Source organism: Panthera uncia (genome assembly GCF_023721935.1).
Source record: "Panthera uncia isolate 11264 chromosome D3 unlocalized genomic scaffold, Puncia_PCG_1.0 HiC_scaffold_8, whole genome shotgun sequence".
NCBI classification, from domain to species: domain Eukaryota; kingdom Metazoa; phylum Chordata; class Mammalia; order Carnivora; family Felidae; genus Panthera; species Panthera uncia.
The window spans coordinates 73543793-73571188 of record NW_026057586.1 but is presented as its reverse complement, the minus strand read 5'-3'; the positions used below and the strand labels follow the sequence as shown (position 1 = coordinate 73571188).

Sequence of the window (27396 nt, the reverse complement as noted above, 5' to 3'; positions counted from 1 at the left end):
CTGTGCTAACAGTGCAGAGTCTGCTTGGGATTCTCTCTCTCTCCTCTCTCTCCCCCTTTCCTGCTCTCTTTCTCTCAAAAATAAACAGACATTTTAAAAAATAATAAAAGGGAAGTGAAATTTACATAAGGATCTATCGATCAATGTCTCTCAAGTTTCATTTACTTAGTTTTCAAGCTGCCTTTATGCCTATGGTGGTCAGTCATTTTGGTTTCCAACTGTGCATGCAAGGCTGACCCTGTCTCTTCTCTCTGGGGATGGGCAGGTGCCATCCAAAGGCTCAGGCTCGGACTCTGGCTTGGGGTCAGAACTTGGGCAAGTCACTGCTGTCTTTGGCCTGCAGAGTCAGTGCGGATGAACCGACTCCCACGACCCTCCCCGGCTTGAGGATCGGGGAGTGCAGCCTCCAGATACTTTATTACCGTTTTCTCCTTTTGGAAGTCCTAAAAGCCCCGGCTGTAGACCCAGGCACTCTAGGAAGTAGGGCTGACGGCTCAAGCAGCCTCCCCTGCCTCCCCAGGTACCGCAGCGGGACCCGCGGCTACATGAAGGCAGTGGTGTTGGATCTCCTGAGAAGATATTTACGCGTGGAGCACCATTTCCAACAAGGCAAGTGTCGCCGCCAGCGCTGGTGACAAGCCCACAGGGTGGGGGGGCCCTGAGCCTCACCCCTGTTGTCTCCCTCTAGCTCACTACGACAAGTGTGTGATCAACCTCAGGGAGCAGCTGAAGCCAAACATGTCCCAGGTGCTGGACTGCATCTTTTCCCACGCGCAGGTGGCCAAGAAGAACCAGCTGGTGATCATGTTGATCGTAAGCAGGACGGGGCACCCTGTACCCACAGCGGGAGTAGCTCGGGGTCCACAGACATTCTGGAAAGGGGCCGGGGTAGAAATATTTTAGCTTTTGCTGGCCGTGCAGCCTCTGTCCCGACCTTGTGCAACGTCAAGGCCTGCAAATGGACACGGCTGTGTCCCAATAAGACTTTGTTTATAAAACCAGGCGGCGCGGGTGGGATGCAGCCGCCCCTGGGTGCAATCGCGACTGACGCTCACGGAGCGCCTCCTACGTGCTGGGCACTCCTCACGTGCTTTTCAAAAACCGGCTCGTTGACCTGAGCAAGCCCGGAAGGTGCGTACTGTGTTCACTCCCGCTCTCCCGCTCTGGCAGAGCACAAGGAGGTGAAGTCACTTTGCCAAGGGCACACAGCTGCTAAATGCAGAGCTGGGATTGGAACCCAGAGTCTCCCCCCCGCCCCCCCCCCCCCCCCGGGAGTCATGAGTTATTAGGGGCTATTGGATTCTGAGTCTGGTAGGACTTTGGTTTTGCCTTCTTGGAGAAGCACGGAATTTCTTCGTTCTTATTTCTCTTCCTACCAGATGGTAATTAGCATCCTTTATAGTTCGCGATCTCTTCCCTTGATGTGGTGTCTGACCCGACTCACTTGGAAGACGCAGGGTCAGCAGATACTAGGAGATCTGGACTTGGTTTTAGCAAGAAGGCGCCGACAGATTTTTTTTTTCTTTTTTGTAAAGATAGTAAATGTTTTGGTCTTAAGAACCATGCAGCCCGTGTTGCAACAGTTCAGTTCTGCTGTTGTAGCGTGAAAGAAGCCATGGTCAGTATATAACTGAATGTATAAACTTTATTTGTGGGGCACCTGGGTAGCGCAGTCCATTAAGCGTCTGACTTTGGCTCAGGTCATGGTCTCACCGTTTGCGGGTTCGAGCCCCGCGTCGGGCTCTGTGCTGACAGCTCAGAGCCTGGAGCCTGTTTCGGATTCTGTGTCTCCCTCTCTCTATTTGCCCCTCCCCTGCTCACGCTCTCTCTCTCTCTCTCAAAAATAAATAAACGTTAAAACAAATTTTTAAAAACCCACTTTATTTACAAAAATGGGCGGTGGGCCAAATTTGGGCCTGGGCTTATAGGATAGTTAACACCCTAGCAAGATGGATTCAGAAATACTGACATTTTTGTAAAGAATCATTTTGAAATCTCCTAGTGCGGCATGAGGATCTCTTAATCCTAGCTGCACATGAGAACCTCCTGGGGTAGGTGTAGGGGGACTTTTAAAAAATACAGACACCCTGGCCTCACCCCTGGTCAGTTAAATCCGGCTTTCTGGGGATGTGGCCCAGGCATCAGTACTTTCTGAAAGCTATCCCCGGTGCGAAACTTCCTCGTGGGCTGCGTATTATATAATATTATCAGTTTAATGTTTAATTTCTTGGATGTTTCAATGGTTCTTTCGTTAGCTAGGAGATCTGTTTTCTCAAGGAGGTACATTTTTTTTTTTTTTTTAACGTTTATTTATTTTGCGGGGCGGAGGGCAGAGAGAGAGGGAGAGAGAGAATCCCAAGCAGGGTCTCCGTTATCGGGAGAGCCTGATGCAGGGCTCACACTCATGAACTGTGAGATCGTGACCTGAGCTGTCGTCCGATGCCCACCTGACTGAGCCACCCAGGCGCCCCACAAGGAGGTGTATTCTTACCGGGAGGGATCATGGGGTCTGTAACTGACTTTCAAAAACGAAAGCGTATGTGTGCACACACGTGTATGCATGCTGGAGAAAAAGCAGGTGTGGCCATACGGTCAAAATTGAGCAGCCGGTGGAACTGGATCATCATTATAGGGGTTTTCCATATACCGACCCTCATTTCTTGTGTAGTTTTGGCAATTCTTCCAAATTATGTTTGGAGGGAGAGCTTCCCAGTGTGCGGCCCATAAGTACAGGATTGGGAACTTAGGCCCGAAGGTCTGCCTGTCACGTATTACCATCCCCTCGCCATTCGGAAGCCAGGGGTGAAAGCTCTGGATTATTCTGCTGTTTGCTACTCTCTGTGCACATACTGACTCTCTTCTGGGCGTGAAAGAGCTAAACATTATGGACATCAGAGGACAGTCTTGGCGGGGTGGCCCCCGGAGCAGAGAGCTAGGACACTTGCTCTCGGGGGCTTCTCAGTGAAGGCGGCTGTAGATGTGCCTGCTTGGTGGGGGGGGATGTGTGAGATCCATTATTCTTTTGGCTCTCTTGGTTCTATTTATTGAAAATGTTTGCAAAGTTTCTACGTGATTTAGAGTTAATATTTTAGCACTGCACTGTATAAACTGTACAGAATGAAGGGAGGTATTTTATACTCCCTAGAGAAACCACCTAAAATATGTATTGAAAGTGGTGAGTTCTTTGCATTTGATGGTGGCTAGGACACTTTCTGAAAGGACTTGTTAACTGCATGATTACTTCGAAATGAAATTTTCTGAGTCTTTAAGGGGCCTTCATGTCTTTCTTTCTTTCTTTTTTTTTTTTTTTTTAAGGTTTATATTTTGAGAGAGAGAGAGAAAGAGCACACCAACAGGGGAGGGGCAGAAAGAGGGAAACAGGATCCGAAGCAGACTCCGCACTGACAGCAGGGAGCCCAACACGGGGCTCGATCTCACGAACCGCGAGATCATGACCTGAGCCAAAGTCTGACGCTCAACCAACCAGGGGGACTTGGTTGCTAAAACAGATCACTTACGGGGAGGGAGAGAAGGTTAAGAATAATCTCCTGTGCAGTTTCTTCAGCACGTTTGTTTGTGTCCAAGTGTGAAATGTTAATGCGTTAGAAACGTGCTGATCGTTCTGATCGTAGAAACAGAGCAGGCTCATTCTAATTAGGGAGATGCAGAGGCAGGTGTAGAAGAAAGGACCCATGGCCCCACCATCTGGTGACTTCTTGGAAAGCAGCCTGGGCTGCGGCAGGGGTGGGGGCGAGTTGCTGGGGCGTTGAGAGTCCCAGCAGTCAGTGATTTGCCTTCTGAGGGTGTTTAGGGAACATCCGCTCTGAGCCATTCCTAAGCCCTTCTTGTGTTTCGGGGGCATAAGGAGGAGATGTCCAGAGCAGGTGCATGCAACCCTGATCTCTAGAAAGCAGGTCCCTCATTCAGAAGCAGGAGGAGGGATGCACGTGGAATGATCACCCCTCTACTTCTTCTGCAACTCAGATCCTCCTTCCTGCTGGAAGCTGCCCTTGACCCCTCCCTGCCCAGACCCTGAATGCTCCTTGTGGGGACTCGCAGAGGGCGGCTTACCACACCCTCACTAGAGCATCCCATGTGAACCTTACTTTTTGTTTGTACCGGGCTCCATTTCCCCTCGTCCCTCTTGTCTGCACCTGTGAACCCCTTAAGTCAGGCAGCAATGTAGAGAGGAAAGTGAAGCCTCGGGGACACAAGAGACCTGGCTTCAGATTGGCCCTGAGCCTCACTTTTCCCGTCTGTAAAATGGGCATCGTAATGTAACTCCTCAGAGGGTTGGGAGAATCTGGGGAAATGGACGTAAAGGGTCTAGTTGCTCGCCTGGGACACATTAAATGCCTGGTAATGGCCGCCTATTAATGGTGCTGTCGGTAGAGACTTGGTTGTATTTTTCATGTTAGCAGGTGTGGAGGGCGTGTCAGGGGTGAATGGGGGGCACGTGGTGGACAGTGGTCAAGGGTATGATTATCAGGTTCTGCCGGGGATGTGCAGAGAGCTGAGCAGCTGTCTGGGTTGTTGGGGCGGCCGCACGCCCCAGCTGTGGGTGAGGGCTGGGTGTGTTTCCTTCCGGTGGAGAAAAGCCATTTGGATTTCTGTTTTTGTGTCCCTCAAAGGATGAGCTCTGTGGCCCAGACCCTTCCCTGTCGGAAGAGCTGACCTCCATCCTCAACGAGCTCACTCAGCTGAGCAAAAGCGAGCATTGCAAAGTGGCCCTCAGAGCGAGACAGGTAGGGTCCTGGGGAGCGTCCTTCCCGCCACGCACATCCCTCACCCCGCACGGCCCCTCTGCTGCCATCCCACGTCCTGATCCCAGGGCCTGGCCCTTGGCTTACCCCGCCCTCTGTCCCCTCCCCCTGCAGATCCTGATCGCCTCCCACCTCCCGTCCTACGAGCTGAGGCACAACCAGGTGGAGTCCATTTTCCTGTCCGCCATCGACATGTATGGCCACCAGTTCTGCCCGGAAAACCTCAAGGTGAGGCCGCTTCCTCCCATCCACCTGCCACAGAGCTCACACTGTGGCCCAAGTCAGGCCTCGGGGAGGTGGGCTCCCCGTGCCCTCCGTGTGCGGGCACCTGCCTTCAGAGCACGGTTGCAGGTACCAGTGGTTCCGTCCAATGTGGCCAGGGCTGCCCGATGGGACCTCGGGGAGCCCGAGAGAGGTTCAGTCCTGCAGGATGGACAGAGAGTATCAGGCAGCAAGGCTCCCCCCCCACCCCCCGAGGTGCAATTGTATTTTATTTGATTTTATCGAATTTTATTTATTTATTTATTTATTTATTTATTTATTTATTCATAAATGTTTATTTACTTTTGAGAGAGAGGGGGAGGTGGCGAGGGGCAGAGAGAGAGAGGGAGAGAGAATCCCAAGCAGGGTCCATGCTATCAGCACAGAGCCCGACGCGGGGCTCGAACTCACGAGCCGCGAGATCATGACCCGAGCCAAAATCAAGAGGGAGATTCTTAACTGACGGAGTCATCCAGACGTCCCCCGGGGTGCAGTTTTAAACACTCAGATGTGATGGAGCTTACTAGGAAACCAGGAACACTCACACGGCTGAGTTACGGCTTCATCTTTTGGGTTCCCCAAGCCCCCAACTTTGGATCATTTGCAGGCCTCCAGGTACCCCCTCCGCATCTGGAACGGGGAGCCCCAGGTGTAATCCTCCCAGAACTGCTCCCACTTTCAGGTCCACGGGCCTGGAGCACGGACAGAAACCACCGCCGGCTTCCCCTCCCTGCTCCCACCCCTCCACTCATCTTGGTGAAAACTTGGTAACATTTGCCTCTTCTTCCCCCTTCCCATCCTGTAGAAATTAATACTGTCAGAGACGACCATATTCGACGTCCTGCCCACTTTCTTCTACCACGCTAACAAGGTCGTTTGCATGGCGTCCCTGGAGGTAAGTAGGAGGGAGGACCCAGTAACAGCACCCGTAGCCAACATGCCGGTCCTGACATCCACCGCCCGCCTGCTGTGAGCCTGAGCCCGGGCCATGCGCCTCGCGAACGGGACCTTATCCTTCTCTCCACAGGGTAGGTACTGTTACCTGCCCATCTCACAGAGAAGGGCGTTGAGGCTCAGAGAGGTGGAGCGTCTGGCCTGAGGTCCCCCAGCTGGGGAGTGGCACGACCAGGGTCTCGCGAGGTCTCTGACCAGGGCGCTTGCTGGTAACCCCCGTTTTCTCAGGTGCCGGTCCGGCCTCCTCCAGGCAGGGCACGTTGAAATGCTAACCACCAAGAGCCCAGGCGCCTCCTGCAGACTCTCTGATTCCCTGCGTCACATACCTTTGGAAGACTTGTCTGCTTGAGCCATAGGGCAGGAAGGAGCCTAGGTGACAATTTAAGGCGACCTCCCTGTCACCGGTCCTGATGGGGCAGACAAGGCAGTGGCCAGCAGCAAAACTCTCCGATCTTGGAGTCTTGGTCCCCTGTGGTCCCCGCTCCCTCTTCTGCCACCTTTTAGACCCCATGGGTCACCCATCCTGGTGCTAGAACGTTGACTGGGTCTCCACGGAGACCGTTTGGGGCTTTTGCGTATGTGATGGCCCCAGACTCTCCTGGGCCTGCAGCCTTTACCTCCTCCCTGGTTTCAGCTCAAAGAATCCTTCTCAGGTCTCCCTGTTTCCGGCAGTGAGACCACGTAGCTCTCTTAAGTGGCTCTCTTTCCCCCCCCTTTCCAATTTTCACTTATGTTGAGACCCACTGTGTGCCAGCCTCTGGGGAAACAGCAGGGGAACAGCCCCGGTCTCTGCCCTAACGGAGCTTCTCTCTGGCTGGGGAGATACACACACACACACACACACACACACACACACACACACACACACACACTAAATACAACGGGCATGCTGAGAATCGGACAGCAGAGTCTAACCTCACCGGGAGGTTCGGCTCAGACTCGGATGAGAAAGTGATGTGAAAACAGGCAGCTAAAGAGCAAGTCTGAATTGGTGGGAAGAAGCACAGAGGTTCCAGTCAGGGGGAGCAATCTGTGCAGAGTCCCGAGCTGTGTGACCTGTGGCCCGTTGCTTTCCTTTGCTGGACATTTAGGTTCTCCTGCTGTAGCGGGGGCAATAATACCTACCTCACGGGGTTATTGGAAGATAAATGAGTAAACACTTGCAGGAAGCACTTGGTACTCATTATCCAGTCACCTGTCCTATTTGGGGGGGGTGTCCTCTGTCAGGTGGAGAGCAGCACCCCACCTTTGCTTTTCGGTGCACTAAATCCCATTTTTTTCTGTTTGAGAATTTTCCACAGCTCTTTGAGCATTCTTTCACTTTGTTCGGCGGGTTTATTGAACACAATCCCGCCTCTTCTCCCTGACTCAAGAGGTGCACCTTGAATATTACATTGTTACTTGGTCTCTTGAGATGTGGAGAGTTTTGGTCCTGCTAAAATGTGTGGGTGTCCCCCAGACCAGCCCCGGGTTCAATGATTCACTGGGAAGAACCGCAGGGCTCAGCAGATAGGCGTGCTCATGGCTGTGAATTGTTACAGCGAAAGGATGCAAAGTATGATCAGCAAAGGGACACAGTGTGTGGGGGTGAAATGTGTGGGGGAAGTCAAGTGAAAGCTTCCAGTGGGTCCTGTAGGCACTTTTTTTTTTTAACGTTTGTTTATTTTTGTGAGAGAGAGACAGAGCATGAATGGGGAAGGGTCAGAGAGAGAGAGGGAGACACAGAATCTGAAGCAGGCTCCAGGCTCCGAGCTGTCAGCACAGAGCCCGACGTGGGACTCGAACCCACGAACCCACAAACTGTGAGATCATGACCTGAGCTGAAGTTGGATGCTCAACTGACTGAGCCACCCAGGCGCCCTTCCTATAGGCACTTTTAATTCTTCAAGCAATGACTTATGACATGTTTGAAATGAGGCTCGGAGACTCGGTGCCTGGGGGTTTTATTGGGGGTTGGTCCTAGCATGTAACTAAATTCCGAACTCCCAGAAAGAAAGCATATGTTCAACATAAAATCATCGTATAGCTTGGGTGCCATGAACCCTCCCAGATCCAAGGTTCCTGATGCTGGCCAGGGGCCTTTCGAAGGATAGCAGTTAGGCCTGCTATGTTAACTCTTACTGCACACTTCTTATATTCCCTATTCAGTTAAAAAAACCTCCCACTGTCTAAACTCTAGAACTGTGCTATCCAATATGGCAGCCACTGGTGACATCTGGCCAACGAGCACTGGAAACATAGCTTGTCTGAGTTGAGCTGTGCTCTAAGTATAAAGTGCACCCTGGATTCCAAAGACTTTGTGTGGAGAAAGAATTTCAAATATATCAATACTTTTGCTGCTGATTACCTATGGAAATGACATTACGTTAGGTATTGGGGATGAAACGAAGTCTATTACTAAACATTTTCACCTGCTGCCTTTTTTTTTAAAGTGGCTACTGGAAAATTTGAAATTAAAATTGCACACGTGGCTGTGTTACATTTCTCCTGGATGGCGCACTCTAGAGTAGGAGTTGGAAGCGATAGCCTGTGGGCCACATGTGGCCCACTGCCTGATTTTATAAATAAAGGTTTATTGGAACACAGCCACGCCCATTCATTTACATATCATCCTTGGCTGCTTCCAGGCTGCGACAACAGAATTGAATAGTTGTGACAGAGACGATGTATCCTCCATCTGTCCCCCAAAGTCCAAAATATTTACTCCCTAAGCGTACCTGGGTGGCTCCGTCGGTTGAGCATCCGACTCTTAACTTCAGCTCGTGTCATGATCTCGAGGTTTGTGAGCTTGAGCCCCGCATTGGGCTCGGCGCTGAAGGCTTGGAGCTTGGTTGGGAATCTCTCTCTCTCTCTCTCTCTCTCTCTCTTTCTCTCTCTCTCTGCCCCGCTCGTCGTGCGTGCACACTCTCTCTCAACATGAACAAAAATAGGTAAATAAAATACATATTTACTATCGAGCCCTTTGCAAAGAAGGTAACCTTGTAAAGAGTGAGCAGACTCTCTCTTTGCTACTTCGTAGGGATCATTTAGAGAGGGTTTCTGGTATTGCTCCAGCCCGAGTTTTCTCTGGTCTGGAGGGTCCTCTGCGAGAATGTCTTCTGTGCCTCTGCTCCGTTAGGTTTACGTGCGAAGGGGCTACATCGCCTATGAGTTAAACAGCTTGCAGCACCGGCAGCTCCCAGATGGCACCTGCGTGGTAGAATTCCAGTTCATGCTGCCCTCCTCCCACCCAAACCGGTATGGAGTGGGGCGCACCCGGGGGGAGGGGTGGTGGGTGTTTCTTTTCTCCCTGGCCACCATAGTCCTGTCTCTGGAGGGACCCAGCGAGTATGTCTGGGGAGGGACCTCAGGAACGCCACTTCCCCACCGTGGGATCTGCCTACATCTCTGTTCTCTCATCTGCAAAAGGAGATAGTCCAATGCCTGCCTCATGCACCTGTACTTCCCAGTGTGGAAGCCACTACCCCTGTGTGGGCTCTTTAAATTAAATCGAGTGAGATTCAATGACAAATTCAGCTCCTCGGGCCTACCTGCTGCATTTAAAGTGCCCCATAGCCACATGTGGTTTGTGGCTGCCACGTGGGATATTGCAGTTCTAGAACATTCCATCACCGCAGAACGTTCGCTCCGGTGGCGCGCTCCTAGATCATCATGGGGAATAAGTGAGATAAGGCCCACATGGCTTTTAGGGGCGTGCCTGGCATGCAGAAAGCTGTTGGTGAGCATTAGTGATCCCTGTGATGGTTATTGCTATGCCATTGGTCGGGCACCGTGCACTTCCACACCCTGTTTCATTCAGCCCTCACCATCTGTTGGCCAAAACTGTGTTCCTATCTCCATTTAGACCCTGGGGCCTCCCCTTGGTATATGCCCAGCTGTACGCAGGGTAGGGATTCGAGCCACATGCCTCACTCCAGAGTGCTCTCCGCAGCACCCCACGGACCTCTGGAGCCACCAGCCGGGGCTGGTGTTGGCCTGTCTGGATCCCCACGATGTGCTCAGTTGGGGACATCCTGGTGTGCCTCTGCTGTTCCCTCATCATGTCTTTTTTTAATCCACCTTATTTCAGGACCCAAAGTACCGTTCTGGTCAGGTAGAATGTGTCACCTTCCGCTAAAGCAATCTCTCTCCCTACAGTGTGGAGAGTTCTCTTTCCCTCTTCCCTCGCCCCTCTGTGTCTGGTTCTCCTGGGGCTCCCCGCAGGCTTTGCTTGTGGCTAGGAGGACGGTCTCATCATGACTGGGGCGTTGAGTTAACCAGATCTTGGGTCCGTATGGGCAATAGCGTTCATGGTTTCTTTTTTTTTCCTCCCAAGTTTTTATTTAAATTCAAGTTACGCGTAGTTTAGTATTGGTTTCAGTGATTTCATCACTGACATACAATACCCAGTGCTCACCACGACAAGTGCCCTCCTTAATGCCCATCACCCATCTAGCCCAGCCCCCCGCCACCTCCCTCCATCAACCTTCAGTTCTGCTTTTATCTTATTTTTCCTTCCCTGCCCCATGTCCATCTGTTTGATTTCTTAAATTCCACGTATGAATGAAGTCATACGGTATTTGTGTTCCTCTGACTGTCTTATTTCGCTTAGCATAATACCCTCTAACTCCATCCACAACGTTGCGAATGGCAAGATTTCATTCTTTTTCGTTTCTGGGTAATATTCCAGTGTGTGTGTATGTGGGGGGGGGGGCAGGGTATATTTGGATCTCTTGGGATTTCAAAATCTATGTTTTTCTTTCCATTGCCTTTAAGAATAAGGGTGTTGCTTTGGTTTTTTTTGAAAAACAATTTTTAAGTTTATTTTGAGAGAGAGAGCATGAGTTGGGTAGGAGCAGAGAGAGAGGGGGAGAGAGAGAGAGAGAGAGAGAGAGAGAGAGAGAGAATCCCAAGCAGGCTCTGTACTGTCAGCGCAGAGCCCAACGTGGGGCTCGAACTCACAAACTGTGAGATCATGACCTGAGTCGAAATCATGAGTCGGACGCTTAACTGACTGAGCCACCCAGATGCCCCAGGTATTGCTCTGTTATGGGCGAAGGAAAGAAGTGCTTCTCCATGAGGCACCTTCTTTCATATTTATCATTTATTTTTACCCTTCCTATTTCCAAAAAAAAAAAAAAAAAAAATTGGGGGGAGATGATGGTATTTTCCCCGACTGAGAGAAAAGGGGATAAAGTGCTTGTGGCCCTGGCATCGTTTCGGGGACAGTGGGAGGCATGGTGAAAGGGCTTTGGAAACTCTGTGCCCGTGAGGAGGCATTCTGTTCTTTGCCTTAAGAGTCCCACCCAGTTAGGAAAGGAGGGCTGCTTTCCTAAAGCCTGTGGATCAGTCGCACCTTGTTCCTTAGGAGGAACCGACATATAAATCTGGGTTATTCGTTGTGACCACCAGTGTGGTCACGGGATCCTATTTTTTTTTTTTTTTTAACGTTTATTCTTTAGAGAGACAGAGCATGGGTGGGGGAGGAACAGAGAGAGAGGGAGACTCAGAATCTGAAGCAGGCTCCAGGCTCCGAGCTGTCAGCACAGAGCCCGACGCGGGGCTTGAACCCACAAACCGCGAGATCATGACCTGAGCCGAAGTTGGAGGCTTAACCGACTGAGCCACCCAGGCGCCCCATACAGGCTCCTGTTTTGACCCGCACAGACACTGAGGCCCCTGGAGGGGATTCCCTGACCCTCTCAGCTCCTTGTTGTGGCTGTTGGCTGGGAGCACAGGAAGCTTGCTCTGGGCTGGTGGCTTCAGGGCACACTCTGCCTGCTTTCCCCCCCTCCCCGTCCCCACCAAGCCCTGCTTCTCAGGGCCTTCGGGAAGGGCTGTGATGACTAAAGTCCCACCTCCAGGAGGACCCGGCTGGAGAGCCAGGCGCATTGTTCTTTGGGTCAGGGGACCAGTGCAGGGAGGTCAGAGGCCAGCGGACCTTCACGCGGGGTGCATCCAGGACGGGGGGCCGGGGCGGGGGGGGGGGGGGGGGGGGGGGGGGGGCTGTGAGCACAGCTGGGAGGCAGGAGCTGGAGAGAGTGGCTGTGCCTGCGGGCTGCTGGTCGACCCCCAGGAAAATGGCCCAGCCGGCCCACATCTTTCCTTTTTTTCTCCCCCAAGAGAAGTAGGACATCTAGACTTAAGAAAAAAAAAAAATTAAATCCTTCAACTTTTCGCTCTGAACAGGTAAGCGATGTGTAGGAATCTATTAAAAATGCTGCAGGGACTGGGGCGCCTGGGTGGCTCAGTCACTTAAGCGTCCGACTCTTGCTTTCGGCTCAGGTCATGGGATCTCCAGGCTCGTGAATTTGAAACGCGTGTCAGGCTCTGTCCTGATTCTCTCTCTCCCTCTCTCTGCCCCTCCCCTGCTCTTTCTCTCTCAAAATAAATAAATAAACTTAAACAAAAAATTAAAAATGCTGCAGGGACCCAAGTCACCTGCGGGCTGAATTCAGCCCATGCTTCTATGCCGGTTTGCTTCTCTGTATTTAGCTGTCCAAGAGCAGGGAGCCTGGGGGAGGGGGTGGGGAGTGATTTCAGGGGTACCCGACAGGAAGGCACAGAGGCCCTGTCCCACCTGGGTCCAGCGTCTCCAGGAGCACCCCAGATTCGACAGGTGGCTGGGAAGATTTATAGGGCTCCTTATAGGTCATGCTCACGGCTGTGACTTGTCGCAGTGAAAGTCCGCGAAGTGGGGCACCGTCACCAAAAGGAAGAGGGTCACGGGGGTGAAGTCCCCAGGACGCCTGGTGCAGGAGTCCTCCCCAAGGGAGCCCCATAGGATGCGCTCTGTTCCCCCAGCAACGTGTTGTGATGGCCTGTGTGCAGTGCGGTCCGGCAGCTGGTTAGAGACCCAGCGCCCAGGGTTTCCGCTGGGGGCTGGTCGTGTAGACACCCTCTGCCGAACACGGGGATTTCTGCTGAAATCCCCGACTCCAGAAGGAAGGCAGGTGTTCTGCATAAACCACACGGCACAAACATTTGGAGCACAGCGAGCCTCTTGTATGATTCAGGGAATGGTGGGAACCCTCCCCAAGTTCCCAGACACCAGCCAAGGGCCAGTCTTGCAAGGGGGTCTCCTTTTCAGGAGAGCAGGCCTCTTTTCAGCACCTCCTCTGGTAACCCCTTCTTCACTTGATTCCAGGGCTCCAGGGGATCTGTCTGTGTTTGTTGCTGGTGAGCTGCCCGTCCTGGGGGCAGTGGCCAGCTAAGCTCTCACGGGCCGGTTTTGGTTCCGGACCCCTGTCCCAAGAGCAGGTTTGATGGAGAGGGAGGGACTGGGAGAGCGGAAGCCTGGCGTGTCTCTCTAGAACCAAGCCTGCCCTTTCACCAGCCGCCTAGGGCTGGGCTGTCCAGGAGAAGTTGGCACTAAGAGTGTTCATGCTTTGTGGCTGAGTTCACCGTTCTGGATTTCCCTGGGACCACGGGGAGGCTAGACTTGTCTGCACACATGCCTGTCTGCATCATTCATTCATTCATTCATTCATTCCCTCCCTCGCTCGTTGAGCTTAGTCTGTACCAGGTCCTGAGCAATCAGAGAAGACTTCTCAGCCCCATGCCTGGGTGGTTCAGTCGGTTGAGCTTCCAACTTCAGCTCAGGTCATGATCTCATGGTTCGTGAGTTCGAGCCCCATGTCGGGCTCTGTGCCGACAGCTCAGGGCCTGGAGCCTGCTTCGGATTCTGTGTCTCCCTCTCTCTGCCCCTCCCCCACTCACAGTCTGTCTCTCTCTCTCTCTCTCAGAAATAAATAAACATAAAAAACAAGGACTCCTCAGCCCCAGACCCCAGTCCCTTCCACGTGCAATTTTAGGCCCCACTGTGGGAGGGCTTTAATGCTAGTCTGGCTCATCGAAGCTTCCAGGGCAGGAGCAGTTAACTCTTGGGGCCAGGTCTTCAAGCAGGTGCATCAGTCCCCTCCTCTGGTCCCCCTGCAGGATGGCCGTGCCCATCAGTGTCACCAACCCCGACCTGCTGAGGCACAGCACCGAGCTCTTCATGGACAGCGGCTTTGCCCCACTGTGTCAGCGGATGGGGGCCATGGTTGCCTTCAGGAGATTTGAGGACTTCACAAGGTACCCAGAGTGGCCCAGTCTCCCAGACACGTTGAGCAGAGGGGCCAGGCAAGCTTCTCCTGGTCCCCACCTGTTCGTTTGTGTGGCCTGCCCATATTTAAATTCTGGCCATGTGTTTCCACGCCGTGAGACTCTGAGCAAATTATTTAACCTCCCTGTGCCTTAGTTTTCTCATCTTTATCATGGGGATAAGAGAAGGATCTACTTCATGGGATCACCAGGAAAATGAAATGAGATGGAGTATATTAAATATCGTATTTAAAGTGTAGCTAAGGGATAGGTGGGATTCTCAGTGAACATCAGCAATCAGTCCTATTAGCATTGCCTACTTTCCACCCGTTCCTGTGTGCTGTGCCTCGTGCTTGGGTTATCTTGCTGTAACTCCTCAATGGCCTTAGTTGATTCGGTGAAGTGAGGTATGAGGGTCTCCCGGCCAGTGACGGGGAACCCAACTGATGCCCCAGAGCACTGGACACCCTTTCTTTTATTCACGATCTCAGATCACATAGGTCCCTTCTTCCCTTTGGGGAAATATCCCATCAGTGGTGTCTTGGGCCTGGTCAGGAACCCAGTGAGCCCTGGGCGGAGTTGGATGAGCTCCTAGAGCCGTCGGTGGGAAAGGGAAGGACCCAGTCCTTCCATCTGGCCAGAGTGAAATCTTGATCTATGACCTTAAGGAGCCGGCAGCCCCTCAGCCCTACCTCTCCACCCCACACCCCCAGAAACTTCGACGAAGTCATCTCCTGCTTTGCCAACGTGCCCAGGGAAATCCCCCTCTTCAGGAAGGCCTGCGCTCCCTTGTACTCTGAAGAAGAGAACAAGGTAAGTCTCCTGAGCAGGGAGCCTGTCCAGGAGGGGGCAGCCTGGGACCCCTGAGGCCTCCTGCCCCCTGCCCTTGTTTTCTCCCCCAGAGCCTCAGAGAGGAGCCAATCCACATCCTGAATGTGGCCATCCAGTACGCGGACCACCTGGAAGATGAGGAGCTGGTGCCGATTTTCCGGACGTTCGTACAGTCCAAGGTACGCCGGCCGTGCCTCTGGTCCCAAGTCACTGAGACAGGAAGGAAGGGCTGCCGTGGCAAGGCATCCCATGGGCCCGAGTCCTGATGTGCACTTCAGAGCCACAGACCCGGCTTCCCATCCTAGCTCTGCTACTCCTGGGAGCCCGTAACCTTGGGCAGAAGTAGCCGAACGTGGTAGCGTCTTGGCTTCTCCCCCAGTAATGTGGGGGCAGAGTTTCTCCCTCCCCGGGTGTCGGAACGACCTAAAGGCAAAAAGTATGTGCAGTGGACGTTTGAACAACATGGGTTGAACTGCGCGGGTGCGCTCATTCGCAGATCTTTTCCTACACGGATTAGGGCTATGAATGTATTTTTGTCTTCCCTGTGATTTTCTTAACAACGCTTCTTCTCGTTGGCTTACTTTATCGTAAGAGTATAGCATATAGCGCATATAACATGCAGAATACGTGTTAACTGACTGTTGATGTTCTAGGTAAGGCTTCGGGTCAACAGTAGACTGTTAATAATTAAGTTCTCGGGGAGTCGAAAGTTGTACGTGGATTATCGACTGTGCAGGGGTCGGTGCCCCTAACCCCCACGTTGTTCAAGGGTTACCTGTACACTCCTTAGCCCGCGCAATGATGAAATGAGCCAGTGTATATATGCCACTTCACAGAGGCATTCGATAAATAGTTTGGGGTTTAGGGGGGGAATGCTTTTTGTCGAAATAACCCAGAAAAGTCAAATCTTTAAATAGTCACTTACGCTGACCACCATCTATGCAAAGAACTTGCTTTTATAACCGTGTGGCAGTTGTGAGCATGTTTTCTCACCCGGGCAGTAGGGACAGCTGTTATATATGCTCAGAGACCTCAGCTGCGAACAGATGTGGAGCAGCTTGGCAAGCGTAGGTGGTAGAAACAGTGGGAAGGCACTGTGTGACCTCGGGCAGGTCACTTTACCTCTCTGTTCCTTAGTTTCCCCATCTGTAAAATGGGATGCTGAGACTTCTGAACTCCCAAATTAATCCCAGGCACACTGCCCGGCTGTTAGTTCTGAGTTGGTCCCAGCTTCCAGACCACTTGGAAATTTTTAGTTGTTGGTTTTTAGTCTATTTACCTGTACATTTGTTGTGTTCTCCATAGTATCCAAGTGGGAGGGACACTTTTTACCTCCTCTGACTCAGTGTCCCTCAGGGGACCTGGGGCTTCCTAGGCAGAAGATGGGGATGAATGGTGCTGAGTCCCAGATAACGCCATGGAAGCTTAGGGACGTTATTGTCAGTGATTTACTTAGTCTTTACTTGATTAATCAACAAATGTAGGGGGCGCCTGGATGGCTCAGTCAGCTAGGCGTCCAACTCTTGGTTTCGGCTCAGGTCATATCTCACGGTTTTAGGAGTTTGAGACTCGTGTCCATCTCTGTGCTGGCAATGCAGAGCTTGCTTGGGGTTGTCTCTCTCCCTCCCTCTCTTTCTGCCTCTCCTCCAATTGTGCTATCTCTGTCTCTCTCAAATAAATAAATAAAATAAAATAAATGTAATGACGTTCATTGTACAAAATGTTTAAGGTGCGGACAAATCTGAAAAGTAGGTTTTATTTATTTATTTTTCGACTGTTCAATTTTTTCAAAATTTATTACTTTTTTTAATTTTTGAGAGAGACAGAGGGCAAGTGGGGAAGGGGCGGAGGGTGAGGGAGACACCGAATCTGAAGCAGGCTCCAGACCCTGAGCCGTCGGCACAGAGCCCGACACAGGGCTCAAACTCACGGACAGTGAGATCATGACCTGAGCTGAAGTCGGATGCTTAACAGGCTGAGCCACCCAGGCGCCCCTGAAAAGCAGGTTTTAAAATGAAACCCACAGCCCTACAGTCCAGCCCCGGGTTGAAGATATTGACGTGTTTCCCTTTGGCTGGTTTCTTCTTGACATAGCCGATGTTCTTACTCAAGTTACACGTGGCGTCCCATGGCGTTGATAAGGCAACATTTGAGCGGCTGCGGTTAGCCCTACCCTATAACCAGATCAAATGATGCTCACGATAATTGGTGTTTCTTGCCTGGAGAGGGCAGAGTGGAGGGAAAAGTATGGGCAGTGAGTGATATATGTATGTCTATACGTAACATACCAAAGAGAGGAGGGCTACAATATATACCTGGGGGAAAGGAAGGACTTTTAATGTCCTTCCAATATATTGCTAGAGTATTTAAATTTTTTTTTACATGAAGCAGAGACCTACATACATATTCTCACATACAGACATTAATATACATATACATTCCCACGCACACACTGATGCACATCCTTAGTTGAGAACTAATGATTCAGGCTCCCCCTAACCAGGTTAGTTTTGCCGCATTCACATCCTCTTTGTTTTGTGGTTTATCTTGTTCTCTTTGCAACCAACGTTCCATGAAGTACTCTTTTTTTTTTTAAAGTTTATTTATTTTGAGAGAGAGCACGAGCAGGGGAGGAGCAGAGAGAGAGAGAATCCCAAGCAGGTTCTGCACTGTCAGTGTGGAGCCCGATTTGGGGCTCAAACCGATGAACTGTGAGATCGTGACCTGGGCTGAAACCAAAAGTTGGACGCTTAACCAACTGAGCCACCCAGGCACCCCCCATTAAGTATTCTTTTGTGTTTGTCTAGTTACGTCTTTCTGAAATGCGCTAAGACAACTCATCTCCCCTGATAAGTTTCTTTACCGTATGGACAAGTTAAGCAAGAACTGTATTTCCTTGTCTTTTGGGTTTTTTCTTTCCCCTTATATAATACTGTATGTAATAATATTTCATTTAGGGATTAACTAAAAACAGTTTTGTACTTTTTCTTGGATGCCTTCCTATTAAAGTTTAACATACAGAAAAGGGTACAAATCATAAATGTACAACCTGGTGAGTTTTCATAGTGAATTCCTAAATATAACCAGCATTCAGATAGAAAAAATGAATGTTCCCAGCTTCTCCTTGCCAGAGATAACCGACCACTAGCCTGAGTTTTAACAGTTTGGATTAGTTTCATCTATTCTGGAATTTTGTGTAAATGCAGTCATACTGCATATACAAAAAGTATACTTTTTTTGTTTCTTTACTCAACTTATCTTTTTTTCTTTAAAGTTTTTATTTTGAAGTAATCTTTATATCCAACGTGGGGCTAGAACTCACAACCCCAAGATCATGAGTCACGTGCTCTTCTGACAGAGCCAGCAGCCAGGCACCCCAACTTGTCTTTCTTTTTAATATAACAGTGACCTCCCTCCTCAATTTTATTAAAGATTTCAAGATTTAAAAATATTTTAAGATTTTGTATCTATGTGTATATATATATATATATATATATATATATATATATATACACACATATATATATTTTAATATAGCAGCTTTATTAAATATAATTCACATACTACATTATTCCTCCATCGAATATGTACAATTCAGCGCTTTTTGGAATATTAGTACAGTTGTGTAACCATCATTATATTTTATTCTATCTATTTATTTATTATTAAAAAAAAATTTTTTAACGTTTATTCATTTTGAGAGACGGAGAGAGACAGAGCACAAATGGGGGAGTGGCAGAGAGAGAGGGAGACACAGAATCCAAAGCAGGCTCCAGGCTCTGAGCTGTCAGCACAGAGCCTGATGTGGGGCCCGAATCCATGGCCCATGAGATCATGACCTAAGCTGAAGTCAGATACTTAACTGACTTGAGCCACCCAGGCGCCCCACTATTTACTTTTTTTAAATGTTTATTTATTTTGAGAGAGAGAGGGAGAGAGGCGGGACAGAGAGAGAGGGAGAGAGAGAATCTTAAGCTGGTTCCATGACTGGTATGGAGCCTGATATGGGGCTTGATCCTGTGACTGTGAGATCACAACCTGAGCTGATATCAAGAGTCAGACTCTTAACTGACTGAGCCATCCAGGCACCCCTAAATATATTTTAGAACATTTTCGCCATCACCACCTACCAAAAAAACTTATTAGCAATCATTCCCCATTTTCCCTCAACCAAACACCCTCCCCATCCTAGGCAACCATTAATCTACTTTCTGTCTCTATGTGTCTGCCCATTTCTGGATGTTTCATATAAATGGAATCATGCAATGTGAGGTCTTTTGTGACTGGTGTCTTTGACTCAGTATCATGTTGTCAAGGTTCATCCATGTGGGAACTTGTATCAGTACTTCATTTCTTTTTGTGGCTAAATACTATTCCATTACATATTTGGTTTTTAATGCAGAAAAACATCCTTGTGGAATATGGACTCCGAAGAATCACATTCCTGATTGCCCAAGAGGTCAGTGTGATTCTCAGTGCATCTGTGTGAGTCTTTAACATTCCTTAAGACTCGGTGCTGTTGATTTGATGTTTACTTAGTAGATGGGGGTTGAAGAGAGCAATCACTAGAAAAGAGAAGGTTTTCAAAGGATTCATTCTGGAAACAGATGGGGTTATGGCTTTAAAAAAATCACAAAACAAGTATTTGTATGAGTCTTACTTGATTTCATTGTCTCATCTATGGATTTCTTTTGCAGAAAGAATTTCCGAAGTTTTTCACATTCAGAGCAAGAGATGAGGTATGATGTAAAGAAAGCAGTGATACTGTTCTTGCCTCCCTGGCATCTTTGATATTCGGGAAGAGTATAGTCCCCAGTCCTTGAGGTAACCTCCGTTTTCAAGAACGGACATGTAACTTTTGTGTAAACTCCAGCCTTCCTCTGGGATTGTGTTTCTCTGTGGAGCTGAGATCCCGTGCTTCCCGCCCTTTCAGCCTTCACTCTGGTTTCTCCCTCATCTGGATCACTTTTGTCCTCAGATGGCTCTCCCAACCTCTTTTTCTTACGTTCTTGCAGACCGGCTGCCTGTTTTTATAAACGGAGTTTGACTGGAACACAGCCACACCCATCTGATCTCCTGTTTTCTGCTGTGGCTTTCTTGCGCCAGTGGCAGAGATCACGTGGCTCTGACCGAGCGTGTGGCCCACCAGCCTCATATATTCCCTCTCTGGCCCTTTAAGAAAGGCTTTTGCTCATCCCTGTTCTAGAACAGGCAGGCTTATTCCCATCACAAACTCCGGACTCCATCCTGTTCGGCGTGTTGTGGTTTAATTTATCCAAAGCCTTCCATTTCTGCGTAAGACCCATCCTTTCTTTCGGGTCTTCATCTTCTCCTCTAGTTCGGTCTCCAGCAGTGTCTGTCGCTTCCTTTCGGGGACCAGTTTCCACAGAGAAACCAGCCTTTAGTGACTTCCTGAGAGGTACCCTGTGCTGTGACAGAGAAGAGGCCGTGCTGGCAGGCGCTGGGGACCGGGCAGGCCCACCTGGGAGCTGAGAGGCTCGTGCCGGCACTCAGGTCTTACAGTGCTCGTGCTCTTGTCTGGACCTTCCCAAACCCCGAGTCTCTTGAGCCCTAGAGCTGCCCACGGGTGACCCCGTGAAGGCTACATCCCCTGGGTGCTAAACTGACCAACATCAGGGGTCTGCAGGACAGGGCGCCCAGCAGGCAGGCGTGCGGCCCCAGTGTCAAATTCAGCGTCTGTCTGTGTGTCTGTCCGTCTCCGCTCTCTGGCCGGCCCGCAGTTTGCAGAAGATCGCATTTACCGTCACCTGGAACCCGCCCTGGCCTTCCAGCTGGAGCTCAGCCGGATGCGCAGCTTCGATCTGACCGCCGTGCCCTGCGCCAACCACAAGATGCACCTGTACCTGGGCGCCGCCAAAGTGAAAGAAGGCGCGGAGGTGACAGACCACAGATTCTTCATCCGCGCCATCATCAGGCACTCGGACCTCATTACGAAGGTAAAGCGTCGTGGAGTGTTTCTTTCTCCCCCTGAACCTGTCCCTCGCGTGCTGGCCTTCCCTTCGCTCTGTCCGCGTGAAGGGAATTGAGCAGGTAGCAGAGTCCCGGCGTACTCAGGGAGTTGCTTGTGTGTGCCTACTGAGTGCGTGATCATTTTCCAACACAGCCAGAAAAGTCACCTGTGATTCTGTTGCGAGCTTTTCAGATCACACTGGAAAGTATGGTTTTTGATTAACAATTTTTTTTCATGTTTATTTTTGAGAGAGAGAGAGTGTGAGAGCGTGGGAGCGTGAGCAGGGGAGGGGCAGAGAGAGAGGGAGACACAGAATCCGAAACAGGCTCCAGGCTCTGAGCTGTCAGCACAGAGCCCGACGCGGGACTCGAACTCAAGGAACTGTGAGATCATGACCTGAGTTGCAGGTGTAGTGCTGTGGGTGGGGGCTCCCGGTGGACCAACCGTTTGAATACTGTTGCTCTTTTACTGGTCAGGGCCTCATAGACCTCATCTCCCGTGTTGATGAAGATAGTATGCCTCATGCTCTGTCTTTGCCTGGATGTACCGTGTGTGTGGTTTTGTTTTGTTTTGTTTTTTCCTAATCCTCTATTGATCGATGTGAAGCTAATGTCAGTTTTTTGCTGCCTCAGTCAACTAGCTACCTCCAGGGGTCTTATTATTTTCAGGTACAGTAAGGCTGATAGATCAGGAAGCAGTTACCACTGAAAAGATTGTCACTCTCAGATCCCAAGAGTGGGGGCACACCTTACACAGGGAGCCACATGGGGAAGCACCAGGGGCGGCCGAGAGGCCAGGGAGGAGGGGGAAACGTGGATAAGAACCTTTGTGGTGGTTTCTGCAGGAAGGATCATGTGCGGCAGGGTAGGCCGGCTTGGGTTTGGCTTGTTTGAATAATCTCAGTAGGTTCTGGAACTGAGGGGCTGTCTCTAGTTGTCCAGCACCTGGGCCTGGGGTGATTAGGGCAGGTGGACGGTGACTTGGAACGCGAGAGCCCTGAAGAGGAGGTGTGTGCTCTGAAAACTGGTTGGTTTGCATTTGCAAAGTGCACTCACTTTGGGGTGAGTCGTTGACTGTCTCTCGGAATCGGTAACCCTGGAAGCGGCGGTCCCTCCGGGGTCAGGGAGGCCCCCAGTGGTCAGAGCATCACACTACAGAAGATAGAAGGCAGGGTCAGGACGCTGGACAGCCTTTGACATGCCTTCACCTTCAGAGGCAGGGCTCGGCGTATACTCGCTGGGCATACTTTTCGGGGGAGGGGAAATGTTTCCTCTCTCCTTGTGTGTCTGAGGCCCCGTTTCCAGCCCTGCGCCCCTTGCCTTAGCGTCTGTCCCTCCCGCTTTGGCAGGAAGCCTCCTTTGAGTACCTGCAGAACGAGGGTGAGCGTCTGCTCCTGGAAGCCATGGATGAGCTGGAGGTGGCGTTCAACAACACCAGTGTGCGCACTGACTGCAACCACATCTTCCTGAACTTCGTGCCCACCGTCATCATGGACCCCTTCAAGGTCTCGCCTCTGGGGAGGCACTGGGTTCAACTTTCCCTGGGCCTGTGGCTGCAGGTGGACAACCTCCTGTCCATGAAGTTCCAGAGCCATGTTTTTGCCACCCCCTTAGGGTTATCCCTGTTCTGATGTTCACCCTTTCCCGGGCAGCATGCTTCACTCTTGGGATGACGCGAATGCCCCAAATTTCGTCCCTGGTTCCTGGCTCCTTGGGCTCTTGGGGACCGTGTATAGGAGGGAAGGGGATAGAGACCCGTTCTCCCGTGGCTGGTTCTTCATGAACAGGCAGGGTTGGTGCTGGTGATTCTGGGACGAAAGAAGTCCTGGGACATCAGCATGGCATCTGTGGGGTGCAGAGGGCCCGTGCTGATGCCCCATCTCCATCAACCCACATAGTTCCCAGGAAAAGAAAATGCAAAGGCTCGAGCTACACGGTGCAGATAAAGATTGATATAATGTGGGCACACTAGCTCTGTTACTTCCCAGTCTCAGTCTCCTCATCTGTCAGTGGGGCATAAAAATGCCGCCCTCTCGGAGTAATTATGAGATGAAATGAGATCATGATCTTCATATACTTAGCACATGGCTATTTCTGGGTCCGTACTGTGTCACAGGTGTTTTGCCTTCAGTGTCCCTCATCGTTCCGTTGTTATCACAACTATTTATAAATAGCTAGACCTGTGTATTACCAGTGTGCCTGGATTGGGGCCTGAGAGTGGAATTGCTGTGATTTGGCGGCAGATCGAGGAGTCCGTGCGTTCCATGGTTATGCGCTACGGCAGCCGGCTGTGGAAACTCCGCGTGCTGCAGGCCGAGGTCAAGATCAACATCCGCCAGACCACCGCCGGCAGTGCTGTTCCCATCCGCCTGTTCATCACCAACGAATCGGGCTACTACCTGGACATCAGCCTCTACAAAGAAGTCACCGACCCCAGATCTGGAAACGTAAGGCTGGGCGGGCCCGCAGAGCCCCACCTCAAAGTGCAGTCGGGGTCCGTCCGCTCGAGAGAGCAAGACACAGACTGAAATGATGTTTGGTGGCCATCTGCTGGATGGGGGTGGCTGCTTTGAGTTTACGGTAGACGTGTCAGCTTCTGAATGCCAGTTCATTCCTCTGCGAAGGAGAATCAATCCAAAGTTTGATCCGTTCGAGGACTGATATTTGGGATAAGATGTGGAGGGCCGTGGGTCACTGTCGTGCAGCTCCCATAAGGCTGGCTCACTTAGGGAAATGGGTATTTTCCCCAGCCGTGTTTTAGAACAGATCTTTGTAAACCAAATCAAATATCCCATTGACTTCCATTACATCTATCACTTTTTAAGCGATTAAAGAGTGTCAGGAGGTTGGAAAAATAGTAGAGGGGAAACCATTACTGCAGAGAGTTCCCAAGCACCCTTGACCCGACCTCCCCCAATGATAGCAACGTAAACAATGGGACCTTGTCATGACAGGCAGTTGACGTTGGTACAGTGCTGATAACACAAATGCGGACTCTATTCAGATTTCACCAGTTTTTGCGCGTGTGTAAAGCCCTATGATAGTTACATTTTTGGAGCTATGCTCCCATACCTGTCACTGTCCCTTCTCGTGCTGGTTGCCCACAGTGGCAGAGAAAAGAAGATTAGCTGTCTGGGGCGTGCGCTTTGTCATGTGATGTGATGTCCTTTGCTTCTTTCCGCCGCCTTTTCGTTGAGGAGGATGGGAGTGAATTGGACGGGAGCGTGGCTCTCTGGGAGTCCCCTCCTTCACTCTGTTTCTCTTTCTGTCTTCCCAGATCATGTTTCACTCCTTTGGCAACAAGCAGGGCCCCCAGCACGGGATGCTGATCAACACTCCCTACGTCACCAAGGATCTGCTTCAGGCCAAGCGATTCCAGGCCCAGTCCCTGGGCACCACCTACGTGTACGACTTCCCGGAGATGTTCAGGCAGGCAAGTCCTGTGGCTTTCCTGGGGCACCACCCCGGGTCCCCCCAGGGATTCCACCCGCCCCACACCCCTCCCCGTCCTTAGTTACTCTCCTGAAGACCCCAGCCTAAAGAACTCCGTATTGGGAATGCCTTCCTAGCGTCTTGTCTAAAATGAACCTACTTTCCTCCGCATGTTAGAAAGTCACGTAATCCAGAAGCTTAGGAAAATAAAGGAGCGTGGAAAAAAAGAAAAAAGTGACTCATGGTTCCGTGTCCTAAAGACACATTGCTTAATAATTTCGGTGTGTTTCCTCCTGGCCTTTTGAAAGCTTGTTTATTAAGAGCTCATTTGTGAAGGTCTGTGCCTGCCACATTCCAGGCACCATGCTATGGGCAGGTCGACCCTGAGGAAGAGGGTGGGGTCACTCACTAGCTTTAAGGAACTTTTAGTCTACTTTTTAAAAACAGTGTCTTGTTGTGTTTTCCTGGTGATTGAGGTGTTCATTGGAAAATACAGGAAAATGGGTCTCAGCAAATAAAATCCCACCCTCATGGAATCCATTCACCGTTGTCAGTGCAGTAACATTTTTTTTATTTACTTTTGAAGGAAACAGAGACAGAGCATGAGCAGGGGAGGGGCAGAGAAAGAGGGAGACACAGAATCGGAAGCAGGCTCCATGCTCCGAGCTGTCAGCACAGCGCCCGACGCGGGGCTCGAACTCACAAACGGCGAGATCGTGACCCGAGCCGAAGCTGGTCACTTAACTGACTGAGCTACCCAGGCGCCCCCATCCCCTTTCTTTTAGATAAAGAGACAGAATAGTGTGGACAACATTCATGCCCAAATGAATAATTCAGTGTAATTCCAGAGGGGTTTTTTTTTTGGAGAAACGGCAAAATTCGTATGGAAAAGCAAAAGCTGTGAATAGCAAAAACAAAGAACTAAAGGCAAGAGGACTTGTCTTAACAAACGTCATCACTCGTTTTAAAGTAGCAGTACTTATTTCGGTGTATTGTTGCAATAGAGCCAGGCAAGTAGACCAGTGGAACAGCATAGAGCCTAAAATCAGACCCACTCACAAACAGCCTTGACCGAAGGCAGAGGTGGGATAGGGAATCAAGGGAGTGAACGTCACCGAAAGGTACAGTATTTCCCGCTTCTCCGTGGCTTCGTTTTCCACGGTTTCAGTTACCTGTGGTCAACGGCAGTCTGGAACCAGAGGTTCCTCCTTCTGACGTGTGGTCAGAAGTTCGGTGTTAGCCTAACGCTGTGTCACGGTACCTACATCAGGCATCTCACTTTAGCCCATCGTGTAGGCATGTTATCATCTCCTGTCATCACAGGAAGAAGGGTGAGTTTAGTACAATAAGACATTCTGGGAGAGAGAGAGAGAGAGAGAGACTGTGTTCACATAACTTTTATTATAGTGTATTGTTATAATTGTTCTTTTATTATTAATTTTACTGTGCCTGTTTATAAATTAAACTTTATCATATGTATAGAAAAACAAAGGGATATATAGAGTTCAGTACCGTCTGGGGTTTCACGCACCCGCTGGGTATCTTGGCGCATATCCTGCATGGGTAAAGGAGGATTTATCTAACTGGAAAAAGTAAATTTTGATTTCTACCTTATCTAGCACACAGAAATAAATTTCAAGGGGATTAAAGCTAGTTGGGAGTCAGTTTAAAGCATAAGCTGTACAGGAAAAGACCCATAAACTTGACTATATTAAAATTTTGAAGTTCTTGATGCAAAAAAGGAAAGATGAGCCCCGGTTCGGAAGAATATGTTTCAATGCCTATTACCAGCAAGGGATTACAACGGATTATCTAAAGAGCACGTATAAATCAGTTAGGAAAAAAAAAAACAGGGAAAACTATAAAAAATATGGACGGGAATTACAAACAGGGGGAAATTGGCAAAAAAGAAACTCCCATGGTCGATAAGTGCATTCAAAGTCTCTCCTTAATAATCAGTAGAGAACAGATTAATACCGCAGTATAATTTCACACCCAGCAGACAGGTGAACGTTAAAATATTTGACAAAACAAGTATGGCCAAGTGCATGGAGCAAAGGAATTCTTATGCCTTTCTACTGGACCTGTAAAGGGTCTTTAAAAATGAGAGAGCACGGGGCGCCTGCGTGGCCCAGTCGGTTAAGTGTCCGACTTCGGCTCAGGTCATGATCTCACCGTTGGTGAGTTTGAGTCCTGCGTCGGGCTCTGCACTGACAGCTCAGAGCCTGGATGGAGCCTGTTTCAAATTCTGTGTCTCCCTCTCTGTCTCTGCCCCTCCCCCACTTGTGCTCTGTCTCTCTCTCTCTCTCTCTCTCTCTCTCAAAACTAAAAATAAACATAAAAAAATGAGAGAGCAGTTTGGTAATATTGATCAAACTTGAAGCTTCACCAACCCAGTGACCCAGCAATTCCACTCCTCGGTACCTACCTGGCGAGACTCTCATCCAGGTTTATAAGACGAGACCATCAGAACGCTCGTTACGGCCTTATTGTTAATACTGTAGAATTGGAAGCAACCTAAATGTTCCTTAGAAAAGGCTATGGATAAGTAAATTATGGTCTACTCACACCATGGAAACTGAATAGTAGAAAAAAATGAACCAGAGTTAAATTTCTCATTATGGATAAATATCTCACACCTATGGGGGAGCCGATGGGGCAAGGTGCAGAAGGATGTGTCCAGGGCCAGACCATTTATTTAAATTTTAAAATCACGCAGGGGTGCCAAGAGCACACAACTCTCGATCCTCACGTGGGGCTCGAACTCATGACCCCGAGATCAAGAGTCACGTGTTCTTCCCACTGAGCCAGCCAGGCGCCTGGCACGTTTAAAATGGATGCATATACAATGCATAAAAACATGCACGGGACTAGTAGACGCTAAGTTCAAGACAGATGGTTATCTGGGGTTGGGGAGGGGTTGGAGGGACGGGTTGGGGAGGGCTACACCAGGGGCCTCAACTGCATTTTTCTTATTCCTTTAAAAAAATTCATAAGCAACCGCGGAAAAATTAGGATTTGACAGAACCACGAGGTAGGTGCTTGGGTATTTATTATTCTGTGTGGTTTTTCTGTGCGTGCTTTAAAGAGTGGATGCTTTAAAGAAAGAGAGAACTAGAAA

General features: G+C 50.0%; 1 protein-coding gene across 1 annotated transcript in view; it reads left to right on the top strand.

The window, feature by feature from the left end:
* ACACB (acetyl-CoA carboxylase beta) overlaps positions 1-27396 on the top strand; it is a 99602-nt gene that overhangs the window by 55141 nt on the left and 17065 nt on the right. The window contains exons 22-36 of the mRNA XM_049619181.1: positions 521-609; positions 689-813; positions 4632-4745; positions 4878-4991; positions 5830-5919; positions 9097-9215; positions 13896-14033; positions 14756-14855; positions 14945-15052; positions 19276-19332; positions 19571-19612; positions 20615-20830; positions 22193-22348; positions 23087-23290; positions 24121-24276. Coding sequence (XP_049475138.1) covers positions 521-609; positions 689-813; positions 4632-4745; positions 4878-4991; positions 5830-5919; positions 9097-9215; positions 13896-14033; positions 14756-14855; positions 14945-15052; positions 19276-19332; positions 19571-19612; positions 20615-20830; positions 22193-22348; positions 23087-23290; positions 24121-24276 — 1828 coding nt within the window. The remainder of the gene's footprint in view (positions 1-520; positions 610-688; positions 814-4631; positions 4746-4877; positions 4992-5829; positions 5920-9096; positions 9216-13895; positions 14034-14755; positions 14856-14944; positions 15053-19275; positions 19333-19570; positions 19613-20614; positions 20831-22192; positions 22349-23086; positions 23291-24120; positions 24277-27396) is intronic.